General features: G+C 42.1%; 1 protein-coding gene across 1 annotated transcript in view; it reads right to left on the bottom strand.

Moving 5' to 3' along the window:
- Window positions 1-506: 506 nt before the first annotated feature.
- The window catches only part of LOC104275361 (son of sevenless homolog 2-like), a 23864-nt gene continuing 11284 nt past the window's right edge, over window positions 507-13086 (bottom strand). Inside the window, 11 exon segments of the mRNA XM_009871292.1 lie at window positions 507-1163; window positions 1799-1908; window positions 3014-3055; window positions 3613-3874; window positions 5465-5581; window positions 6033-6205; window positions 6685-6802; window positions 7805-7967; window positions 8439-8558; window positions 9227-9446; window positions 10626-10729. Of these exon segments, the coding sequence (XP_009869594.1) occupies window positions 657-1163; window positions 1799-1908; window positions 3014-3055; window positions 3613-3874; window positions 5465-5581; window positions 6033-6205; window positions 6685-6802; window positions 7805-7967; window positions 8439-8558; window positions 9227-9446; window positions 10626-10729 (1936 nt within the window). The 3' untranslated portion in view covers window positions 507-656.

Below are 13086 nucleotides of genomic sequence, written 5' to 3'. Positions count from 1 at the left end.
TTAGATTTCAACCTATTTTTCTTTTTTTTTTTTTTTTTGTTTTCAGCAGCAAATCAACGGAGTTAAGACATGGCATTAAAATATTCCGAAAACAGTAGCTGTCACTCACAAACCTCCAAGCTGACACGAAGTTAGAAGGCAAGTGGCCAGAGGTTTAAAAATCAGTAACACTGAACATCCTCGTGTTGCGTAATCATCCCAGTGTTCTTTCTTCTTTTTTTCTCTTTTTTAATAAAAAGGCCACTAGTGCTCAAATTTGAAAAAAAATCCACAGATGCACCTTTTTTCTTTTTTTTTTTTGGCTCAGTGCAATTAAATGATGTCAGTTTAAATTCATTTAGTGTATTTTACAGTGCAAAAGATCTATTTTGTATACTGGCATAACTGTCAGCACTGAGGACATGAAACAAGGCAACGCTGCTGATCACCTGAGGCAGACGCAGGCTAGGGTGTGTGTAGTCTTATTTTTCCAATTTAAACATTGTGGTTTGGGGGGTTTTTTGTTCTTTTTTTTTGATCAGCAGCACTTTAAGAGCGTAATTTGTTGAAGTAGTAAAATACACTGCCTTTTTTTGAATAAATAAAAAAAAAACAAAACCAAAACCAAAGGAACTTTACAAATACTATTCCAGTGTCAATGACTACTATGGCTAAGGTCATTGAGGAGTTTCTGCATTTTCTAGCAAAGACAGTCTGTGCAAAGGAGGGTGGGAGAGCTCCCTTTTGTAAGTCTTTGGTGGCAGTTTTGGTAACTGAGGGCTCGAATTGTGGCGAGGTGGGACAGGGGGTGCAGGAGGGTGAACCAGGTTGTTGGGACCGGCGCCGACGACGCAGCAGCGGCGCAGCACCCGGGGAGAGGGCGTGCTGGGAGGAGTGCCGGGAGAGCTGGGGCCGGTGCTGGCCTCCCGGAACCGGTCGGGATCTCGGTGTAAGCGTCCCACCGGCGGCGGCTGGAGGTTTAGGGGGCAGTTGATGAAGTGTTCAGGAGGCCGGAGCGGTACTGGTGGTGGAGTCTCGGGAAGAGGGTCCCGGGGGGGTGGAGGAGGAGGGCTGTGCAGCGGCTGGTCAAAGGGGTTGGTGTAAGCAGGAGCACGGGGCTGTATCTTTGGAGGCGGCGGCTGCCGAGGTGGAATTGCTGGAGGATCGTCATCCTTCAGACTTCCCTACAATGTTACAGAGAAGATGACATTGTAAAATGCAGATGTTTAGATGAAGAGTGTATCTCTACAACTCCCTGCAGGGAGGGTGCAGTCAGGGGGGTCGGGCTCTTCTCCCAGGCACCCAGTGACAGGATGAGAGGGCCCGGCCTGAAACTGCCTCAGGGGAGGTTCAGGTTGGGTCTCAGGCAGGCCTTCCTCCCGGAACTGGGATGCTCTGCCCAGGGCAGGGGGATGCCCTGGTCTGCCCATGTGGGGGTGTTGGGTCGTGGGCTGGGCTTGATGATCTCAGAGGGCTTTGCCAGCCTCGACAATTCTGTGATTCTGACAGATGCAGAGTTCTCAAGACTTCTGCTGGTGCTGGCAGAAATATGGTGCTGGCCTGGCCATACCTATGATCGCCGTATGACCACTACGCTCCTAAAGTAGCTAGTAGAGTTTGGATGCTGGGAACCTGAAACTTAAAAAGGGCAACAGGAGCACTGCATTTGAAAATCTTTTAGGCTAACAAAGTCCTGGCTGGCTAGATCCTTGGACTGGATGATCTTAAAGGCCTTTTTCGAACCTAAATGCTTTTACTGTTCTATGATTCTAGATCTTCCCCATTTTTTTATCAAAGTTATTCAATGTAAGACAGATACCTTAGCATTAGAAGCATCCTGATCCATCTTTTTGCGGGGAGGAAGGGGAGGAGGGTTTTGAGGCTCATCGCTTAGTTTAGGAAAGCTACCCCACGAGCTGAAGAAAGTCTCTGGAGAGAGAAAAGCAGATATTTTACTGCTTGCGCAATATCTGAGGAACACATGCTAGAATATTAAGCCAAACTTAGAAGCAAATCAAATAAACAGATCTTTGTGCTCGACAGCAACGTGAACCATTAACTTCGGTCGTACAAAATTCTCATTCTTTTCTTTAATCAGATAACGCGCCTCCCAAAGTGGTCTCCTATTTTCAGGAACAAAGATACGCATCAGGAGCTAGCAGGCAACGCGAAAGGACAGAAAAATAAAGTGAACTCCTAGTGAGCACTCGAACAACTTTCGTTGCAATCCTCTCTCGCTTGCAGAATTTACCCCCTCTTTACCACAGCGCTTACACTTTGGAGTGGAAGGTTTGTTCTTTCAACCACATGTACCAAGTATGTCAAATTTGGAAATGTAGAGGCTTCATTAAGAGGCTTGCAACACTTCTAAAGCAGGAGAATTATACATAGAATTGAACAGATTTTAACACTTTAAGTATTTTTGGACACTTGTAGTCCTTTCTTTTTAGAGAAGGGAAAAAAATCCTCAAAGGCAAGAAACGAAGCAACTCCCCAATCTGTATTTGTGACTTTTATCCCTTAGAAGTGCGCAGAGCTCGGTATCAGTACAGTAGGCAGCTGTGCTCTCCAGCTGGAAATTTTAATCATATTATGAAAAAGTGTATGTGCCTGTGTAATAAGGGAATAAAAAGGGAAGCTGAAAACACAGATGAATACGGATACCCCTCACGGCTGTGGTACAAAAAGTACCTCTCCTTTCCCAGCAACAGAACAATTATTTGCGTAAGTGGTAATATGAAATTATCAAGTTGCTTTACTCAAATAATCATCGAGGGCATTCAAAATAGAAGCGAAACCATGTTAGAGCCTGTGGGGAAAAAAAACCAAACCAAGCCCAAACCAGAAAGTGTTTAGACTTCACATTCTTCACTACACATTTGATCTAAACCATGTAAAAAACTGCCCCTCAAAACCCTAACGGAGGCAGCCCACCGTTTTCATTCTGGAGTTCAGATTTTAATTCCCATTCAGCTCTCCTGAAACCAGGAAAAGCGGAGTTAAACAGAACATTTAACGGAATCACGGTACTCACTCGACTGCGGCAAACTGACAGGAGCGAAGATGCTATTGCTTCCTGTTAAATGAAAAAAATCAATTAAAGACTTTCCAGACAGAACCATCGCACTACAGCACATAACGGATCCTTGTGAACGACCTCAGAGATCACCATAATCTCCGAGTTTATCTCCTTCTAACACAAATTCAGCTTTCCTGTGTAAAATATTCTGAACTAGAGATTTTCTATTGGGAATTCAGCGTCATTATTCTGACACCACCACATCATCGTTCGCTTCCCCTGCACCCTGATCATCCTCAGCATTTGCCATAAAAAAGTTTTGTGTCACTTTTGCTCCCCCACCTGGTTTAACCCACCCGCCAAGCCTGCAGCTTCTTCAGAGCGGAGCCAAGACCTGTCACGCGTTGCTTTGGAGACCGACTAAGCTGCTCACAGCTACAAGCAAAGCCTGGGAGTATTATCAGAGCAGTTGAACTAAGAAACCTCCAACACAAGAATTTTGTAGCCCTCAACTAAATTTTGCAACTTTTTGTCTAAAAAGGCTGGCGTACACACCAGTTTTGGAAACCTGATGGGACAGTGATGACAATTCTTAAAACATGTTGCACGTTTACCATAAGAACTGTTGAGATCGATGTCTAAAAACACACTGAACTCCGAAGAAGCAGACACCGGCGGCGTAGACGGTGTGTTTGGAGAAGTTGGTGCCGACACTGCCGATTCATGCTCTGCCTCGGTGATTCTACTGAAACTTATCTTACTTGGTTCCTTCTCGAGCGGCAACGGATGACTCCTCAAGGTGCCAGAGGTGGAGCCGTGTCTGCCGGTGTTGGGTCTTATTCCAGGAGATTTCAGGGGGTACGTTGTTTTTCTAGGCTGGAGAAAGTATCACAGAATGTTCAGGGTTGGAAGGGACCTCAAAAGACCATCCAGTCCAGCCCCCTGCCAGAGCAGGATCACCCAGAGTAGGTCATGCAGGAACTAAAGCTGATAAGTATCACTAACATTTCAGACAGCAAAATCACCAAGCCTCTACGTGACATTTTTAAAAGTACTTATCAAACAGACCTTAAACAGCAGTACAGCCTTTCTACAACTGACCTGAGCTACTGTCTGTTGTTATGTATACAGGTGGCATTTACCGAAAAGTTACGGATGCAGTTTAATACATCTTTGTTCCCAGCTTAGTAATTTTTCATGTTTTTTTCTTCCAGAGCTATGAAGAATGCGGAGTCAGGTTTTAGACGTGTGCCCATCAGGACAAAACCCAGGCAAAAGTAACTCACAACCTTGGGAGAGGAACTTATTCCAAGTGCCCCTTAGGCCGGCAGAAGCCTTGTAACGGCACCGTAAGACGTGCTTTGAGCTCTCACAGAAGGTCACCGGGTCCCTACGCGCATCCGAGATCAAGGACACACTTGGATGCACGTTGTCTACGTCCTCTGGCTTAGGACAGAATTCTTACACACACGTCACGCGTGTGAATGGAACACGCCCCATCAGACTCGGGTGTAACACGGTGCAAATCAAAAGCAGGTCTTTGAAGAGGAGTTGGGGCCCCGTCCCACGGTGGTACGCGTGACTCCACCCCACCGCAGCGCCCTGAGCTGGACTTGCCCGGAACTCCAATACGGGTGTTTCATTTAGAAATTGTGAACCGCAAAGAATTCATGCCCAGTCGACTGTGGCTGGCAGCACGAACAGCTATGTTTAGGAAACATTTTAGAGAAATCACTGTAAGCAGCATTTTTGCAACAGTAATTTTTGCCGTTTTCTTGCCGTATTGGTGGTACCATTTTATTCATTCCTCTAACAGGAGATTGCTAAGATCATCTGGAGCTTTCCCAAAAATCAGAGATGTCTCCGGCTGCTCAGAAGTACAATTACAACGTATAAAACCCAAGAAAGCAATCTTTCTGCTTAAAAAAAGAACCCTGGGCTCCAGCAGCTGTTTTTAAAAAAATGCAAAATTGCTGCTACTTTGAATTTGAAGTATATTTTGTTCAGCAAGATGGCTGCACCCTTTATCAGTTCTTTAATTTTTTCAACAAGGCAAAATACTTAGAAAAAAAGAAATTAACTTCTACTGAAAGAAAAAGTTAACATATTAATTATGTATAAAACCCACATTTCAATTAATATTAATATTGTTAGGTTTCTTGATACTGTGAAATGAGAAATGTTACGACACATTCTATCAAATGACTATGTAGTAAGAAATCCAAATTTAAACAGTAAGATTTTAAGCTTTGGGGGAAAAAAAGAAGAGAATTCTAAAATAAGCCAAAGGTAGTATGTTTTAGTAGTGACAAACATCTGAAATGAAAGTATTTTTAAATCAAATTTTGCTGGAAAATCACCTCATGGTACAGAATTCTCATTATCTATGGCTTATTGACCTAATTATGTACTTTCTTCATAGCAGCTAGTGGATTTTAGCTGATCAATTTTCAGGACAAGACTTACAAATCGTGGTGGTTGCTTGCAGTTCCGAGGTTCAATTTCTAACGACTTGTTGAACAGATAATCTGTAAATTCTTTTTCTGGTATCTTCCCCATCGGATTGAGATTTTCAAAGAATTTCTAAATGAAAAAAGCATCAATAACATTTTAAAAAGAAGCATATTCACAGAATTTTAATGAAATGCTCATAATTTACCCATCAAAAAAAAAAATCTAGCTTCTCGCTGCTGTGAAGCTTATCTCCAGGAAAAACAAAGTCAAACGTCCCTGAAATAAATATAAAACCATCCAATGCAAGAAACAAGTTCATGATAAGTTTTCTGACGTGAGAGAACGACCTTGCGCCAAATAACAAGGCAGGGTAAATTAAGTCACCTGTAAATTGTTTGCTCATGTTTTTGACTACTGCAGCAATTAAACACACAACGCGAGTAACATTTGCAACAGCTCTATTATTGACCACTTAGTTCTTCACGTACTACAAGTACCAGAAGATTATTTGTCCACTTTCTGCCGTGCACAGTTTTTGCCCCTCTGCTATCCACAAACCAGATATTTAATGTTTGCTTACCCGAATTTCTGGCTCTATCCGTAAACAGTAAGGCTGGTTTTGATACTGCTGAATTTCTCCCGTGATTTCTGCCACTTTTCTCCTCTTACTGAAGTTAATTAATTCTTTCCCTTGTCTTTTGAGAAAGTCAGGATTCCCTTCTTCTGTCTTCAAAATATTTGTTAAGTATATTCCTGATAAAGAGAGAAGTGCTTTTTTCAAGTTCATTTTCATTCCAAGAAATAAATCTGTTCTTTCTAGTGAATGATGAAGCAGTCTGAACATAGGTAGAACATTCCTTCTAATGCTTCAACAGTTTATTAGCTGACAAAACCAAAACAAGTCGGCATTTTACACACAACAATATATTATTTCCATAAGATGTTTTCTCTCCTTAACACAAAGTTTAGAGAAAAACATCTTTGGGTCATCACGTAATCAGCTCACCCATATGGAGGCCCCGTTAAATCAAGTCAGATAATTTCATATTGATATAACACCACTATACTAAAATAGAAAAAACCAAACTTATATAAAAGACACTAAGCCTAAAACCATTACAAAGCTAGGAAGACAATCAAGTATTATATTTAAAAAAAGGTCAAAGCTAAACACAGCCCTGAACACTTCAAGCAATATTAACACACCTGCAGCCTGCCCCAGTGTGACTTACCAAAGAAAGGCACACAAGGTGGATTGATTGACTTGAGCTTAGCCAGGTATTTTTTAAAATGATCTTGACTTAATTCTACTGCTTCATCCAAAACTCTTTTTTTTCGTTCCTGTAGCGCCTAAGTTGTCAAGGAAAAAAAAAAAGAAATAAAAAACGGATGCAGATCTTCTCAACAGCGTGGTTAGCAAAAGGAAGGCAGTTCCCTAGCACTCTTAGCAAAACTTAGGAGCTGAAATTCAGATTTCAAAGAACTTCTTTTGGAAATGGTATGCTCGCGACTACAGCATTATCAGTCCAACAATTTAGTGATGTGAACCACGAGGCCAATGACATTACGCCAATCAAGCCTACAAACATAATCCTGGTCTTTAAATATAATACAAATGAAACACTTGGTTTTGAATTTAACTTAAAGGCCTTGTAATGCCTTTCAAAGACACAGAGAGCTCAAAACATTTTATCCCCGCTTCTTTTTCTATTTTAATCAAGGGAGGCTTTCCTGCCGAATCCTACGCAGCTCTTCTCCTTCGCAAGCAAAAACTGGAGTCACTACTTGTGCAGCAGCCTCTCTTTCCACCGTCCACCTAAACTCTTTGAGCAGGTATTTGTTTCTGCCCCTGACAGTCTGAATTCTCCAACTCATTCATCCAAGAGAAGCTCTTTTGATAACTGAATTCTATGTTTTAGCTATCCCCTCCCCGTGCCCTTCTCTCCTGACACTTTGTTATGTGGGTAGGATATGCTGCTGTTCAAATATTCTGCAGTCCAGGGTTCTCAGCCCTGGGATCCTCCTCTTTCCTTATCATAAAATGCTGGATTGAAGCAACAGGTTCATTTCAGACAGAGGAACAAACAACAGGCGAATGAATGGTCACAGCATTCCCCCGTTTTGGGCTGAATATTCAAGAGAAAACATCTGCTGAAAAACTCCGCTGCCCATTACAAACCCTTTGAGACATCCAGCCCAATTCATACGATTTCTCTTGAACATGTCACACTTGTTTTCTTCCATGAAAGCAAATGTGATACAGAGACTATAGATTTCATGTCAGAATTGAGACGCACACGTCTGGATTCTGATTATTCACTTATTTTTCTAAGAGCGATGCCCCAACCTTACCTCGAATGTGTGATCTAGTCTGTAGACTGACACGGAGTTCATCGCACTGACGATCTCCAAAACACCGTTGAAATTGTTCAGATCTTGAAAAACCTGCAGGATTTCTATAATCCTACTCAGCACAGCCACACGCTCTTCGAAGTTCTCGGTTTCCACTATGCACCTAATCAAAAGACATAATTTGAAAAACACCGATAAACAAAACCTGACACTTTGCTAGCTAAAGTAAAATTTTCCAAGCCAAAACTCTACGGTACAGCCAGTATGCCCATTCTGGCTCTCTTTCAAGAATCTCAAGTAGGAATTTATGTAATAACATCTTACATATGTTCAAGTTGGCAAGTCCAGAATGCTTTTTGGCATATCCTGTAAAATAATCAAGCAAATACCGAGCAGGATCCAGGATAAGTAGCTACCATGGCATTTTGGAAATATAAGCAGTGCCCAAGCGGACATAAGCGGGAAGGAAAATCCTCTAGCCGCAGGGAAAGGGAGTGTGTGTGTGTGGAAAAAAACCTGAAATGACTACAGCCAGCCTAAGACTCAAGGCAATGAAATTCAAATGGCAGAGAAGTGTTCCTCTCCAGATTTCTGTAGGGGTTAACGCCACTGTGATATCAACACTCATACTTACTTTTCAAACCAGAGAGTAAGATTTGTAGTATGACGAATCATTTTCAGTAGATTTGGGGAGTTCATTTCCTTATCTTCTTTAGTCCACACGCTACCGACGAGTTCGGAAGGCTGTACTGCCCTGATAACAACAAAGCAAGATGCAGAAGGACGCTCAATACAAATAATAATTGTACGTTCTGCATTTGCCTTAAAAGACTGTTTCTTCCCTTCATCATGACTTGGTATTTTGCAAATCCAATCCAATCTACTCTGCTGCAAAACAGTTACTTGAAATAACTTTCTGACAAGTATTTGACTAAAGATCAGGAAATATACTCTTATCTTAATTGAAATTGGCATTTCTGAATAAGCATTTTCAGATAAGAAAATTACAGAGGAGAAAGTTTATCTCCTGAAAGAGTAAGAAAGCATCTTAAAGGCAGTTACAATTTTTAATTTTTTTTTTCAAATAGAATGCTGAAGGACTTGAAGCAACCTGCTGGAAAAGTGGCCTATTGCAACAGAAAACCCGCTGCCGCTGAAGCACAAAAGGACGCTTCACCTTCTCAGTTTTCTAAGACTAAAGAACTTCTGCTCAGCAAAACCTAGCTCTATTTATCATGGGTAACAACAGAGCCGGGTAACAGCGCAGTATTTACGGTACCAGGCAAAAAAACCCCACCTCTTTGAGGACCCTGATGTACCAGAGCTCTGATTATCTGCACAGAACTGTGGACTGATTCTAGGAACTAGCATTCTTTCTTGCTCAAGTAAGTTTAAAGAAGACACATGAGTTCAAATCTCTACCTATAAAGGTCGGACTCGAGAAGCGTCAGCTGTCGAGCGATTTCGATGGGGTGCAGAGTCATGAGGTCCAGCGTTTCACTGTGCCCAACGCGCCAAATGTGCCACTCGATCGGGGGAGGTGGGCTCTCAAAGGTGATGTTGTGACTAATGCCATTCGCCTGAGCTTTCTTTCTCTTGATGATTTTGGCAATTGATTCCACCCACTTCTTCATGGATTTTCCTGAAAAACCAGGAAACATTAAAAAAAGCCCCTTTTTTAATCTCATCTTAAATTAATTTTGACAATTTAATGAAGCCCATCCCTCAAAAAAAAATTGTGCATGAACTCAAAGTTCTGCCTTCCTGCATGCAGATCAGTTAGGTTTGTAGTTCCCTACTGACTTTTTTCTTAGGGGTTCTTCCACGTGTATCAACTGGCAGACACAGACACATGTGAATGAATTTTTGTGTTTAACCACGTCTGCTGATGTGGTTTTCAGTGGAAAAAAGTGACCACCTATACGCTGTATTTTACTTTTTCCCCTCAGCTGCAACCACATCCACTTGGACTACGAGCTTCATCTATTTAGAGGAGAAGAACTAAAAAACAACAACAAGCTTCAGGTGAGATCTCTGCTGTACTAGTGCACTGCAGAACAAAAAAGATGACAGACATCTACATTTACAGCATCAGTCTGACATTTCCAGTACACAAAACAGCGGGAAGATGGGAAGTACCTTCAGCAGCTCAAGACAAACAGCTTTGAAGGGACTACGCAAAACTGAATTATTCTTCTCTGGTCAGTGCTAGTTAGCGTGGAGACCTCTGCAAAAGGTAAACTACCATTTGCTACGTTTGTCTTAGAATTAGATGGCGCAACGCACAGTCTGGCGATCTGAAAAATGAAGTCTGGAATTGCCACGCTAATGATTAAAACTGACACGCCGATGCTGCTGCCCTCCACAAAAAATGTGCTAGTTCATAAGGGATTGCTCTCAAGGCAGTGATACCCAACGAGTATCCTCCCCTAAAAGGACAATGATTTTCAGCTGGAACTTTCAACAAATAGAAGAATAAGATGGAAAAAAACTCGTTTCAGTACCCAACAGAGAAGGAATTCTCTACAACATGAGGAGGAACCTGACAATCCGAGTTATAGAGTCAGGCAAGGATGAACATTACTGTCCAGAAGTAAATACACTTCAGGTAAATGTCATACGGCTTGAAGTAATTTTTGGTAGCTGTTTAGGCTCCAGGCAACAGCTTGCTCATGTAATGGAGAGTCTCATAAACAGCTCAATTAAAGGCATTAAAATTACTCATGTGTGTAAAGATATTCTCATGCCTGAAACCTGTCAGGATTAGAGCAGCAGGCTGTACCAAAACGTGGGAGCACAATGGGACCACCGATTACTGTACCTCTTACGCTGGAAATAAACGTCTCCAGTCTCTCGAGTAACTCCAGGTCCCTTTCAAAATCATAAAAATGGTGCTCTACCCAGTGACGAAAAACATTTAATATTCTGAAGAAGGAGAGAGAAAAATAAAATGAATATTACATTTTGTTTTTAAGGACTTGTGAGGCTTATCACTAAATGAAACACAATTCTACAAAACCAAGTTACAGAGTCATGGAGTTGATGACTGAGTGGAGGGGCAGAACAAAGACTAAGCATGGCACCAACAACTGCACAAGTCCCCAGGTATTTAAAACCTAATTTTCCAGTCTTAGCATGTATATATATTTATATATATAGGTGGGCTTTTAAAATCTTTTATAAAGAACGGTAGTTTTCAGATGGTTTCAGAAGAGGAAAAGACTTATCAAAATCAGATAAAACTGGTATTTCTAACATAATTTTAAGATTTTTTTTTTATTTTACTAAAAGAGCCAATTAGGATCTCCTATTTGGTAAGAAGTTGCTTTCCTATATACAAATTTCAGCTTAGAAGTTCTTGCAAGTGTACTGCCCTAATTTTACAATTTTTTAATTACACAAACGGCCATACCAGATCCAATAATTCCTTTAAGGATAATACTACACTTTCTCTTGATTTTTCTCTAACATTTTCTTAAACAAATCACTAATAAACAAAACAAGCTTCTAAAAATTAACTCCAACTGCCCTTCTGCCTTCTACTCCTAGGGCGTACCAGAACACAACAAGGTTTTGCCTCTTCTTCAGGTAAACGAGTTGAGCTCGTACCTCAAAGCTTTGATTGATCGGGGCGCACCACATCACCTGATGTCACGAGTGAGCAAAAACCTCTGACGTTGACTACTACGCCAGATTTTTCCTTGTGCTGATTCAGATTCTGCAGATGGGACCGGAGGTCGGGGTTAGGGGAGAGCCCACGGTCTAAGACTCCAGAGCAGGGTGGGTGACAGGGAGATGTGGTCACTCCTGCCATCGCAGAAGCGGCTCAGCGGCACGCAGAGCTCTGCTGAGCTCCCGTTGCGCTCCACAGCTCGGGATATTAAGGTAAAGCAGCACTAATTGTGTATCGGGCTATGGATTGCGGCGCCTCAGTCCCATGGAGTCTGGGCAAGAACATCTGAGCAGCACAGGGCAGCCAACTGATTGTGATCTGCCGGGCTGCTGTGAGTCAGAGCACAAGAGACGTTGGCTGGTTTAGCTTAGTCAAAGGAAGGGTGATCTATGTGAACGCACAGAGAATTAAATAGTTTTCCTCTCCCCAGTGTATAACTTCAAGGATTAAGGTTGATCACATGAAAGAACGGCTGCCCAAACAGATCATTTAGGTTGGAAATTAATGACGGCTTCTAACCATCGAAAGGAGATGTTCTGAAATAACTTCCTAATAACAGAGAGACAGGATCTTATCTCATCAGTCTTTGGCTCTGAGATTTCACGGGGGGAATACTGAAAAAGCAAGGAAGATTACCTGGTTCTGCTGACTGCATTTCCAGCTTAGCATCTCCTCTTTCTCATGACCTCACATGCATTTAATCTAGCCAAAGACATTATTGTTTCCACGCCTGTGCACAGCTCAGCACGTCTACAGCATTTTCTACACGACTGGGAATAAGTGCCGGGGAAGGAGGGAGGGAAGCACGAACATCTTCAAATCCTCCACCTTCTTCCCAAATTTCAGATCTCAATGCCATTAATAATAGTGGAATTTATACAGTGCTGGGCGTATCAGTGTAACGGCTCAAATTTAGGCACTTCTTTTCAACTCTATGGCAGCTGAGAGACTCAAGCTACTGGAAACATGCAGTATCTCCTGAATTCTAAGATTAACTCTAAGCCACAGAAGGGAGTGTGTTAAATAGCAGCTTTAACCCACAGGTCTCATCAAGCAGGTACCAGTAAATGAACTCAGCTCACCAACCACAGCACCAATTGGACAGCAAAGAGTAGCTAAGAGTTAACTTAATCTCCCAAACAAGGAAAGAAAACAGAAACCAAACCCAAAGACTCTGGAAACTTTGGAACAGGGCACAGCTCAAACATAACACATCAAGGCAGAAGTGCTAAATCGATTTTGGAAATTAACAGCAAGGTTAATTGCTGCCTCAGATTTTTCAACAGGTTCCAGCTGTTTCACAACCACATGTCCTGCTCGGCTACGGCAGTCAGCGGCGCTGCAGGAAGGGGCATTTGTACTGTGCAAAGTGAGGAGGTCCCCGAGCAACTTCCAGCCTAGTTAGGAGAGGAAGCTATAAAAAATAACAAATCCAACAACGTATCAACTCCTGAGCAGGTTATGTCACAGAAGCTCATTCTATGAAGAGGCTCTACAGGCACCTCTGTGGATGGATGTAGAGTTACCAGAAAAGAGCAAGCTGAAACTGGGAAAAGGATGTGCTGAGAGGCAGCATGTGAAGCTCTCCCAAGAGCTGATAACTCTGTGG

The sequence above is a fragment of the Apaloderma vittatum genome, unplaced genomic scaffold, assembly GCF_000703405.1.
Source record: "Apaloderma vittatum isolate BGI_N311 unplaced genomic scaffold, ASM70340v1 scaffold8876, whole genome shotgun sequence".
Taxonomy (NCBI): domain Eukaryota; kingdom Metazoa; phylum Chordata; class Aves; order Trogoniformes; family Trogonidae; genus Apaloderma; species Apaloderma vittatum.
This window is presented reverse-complemented; position numbering and strand designations above follow the sequence as displayed.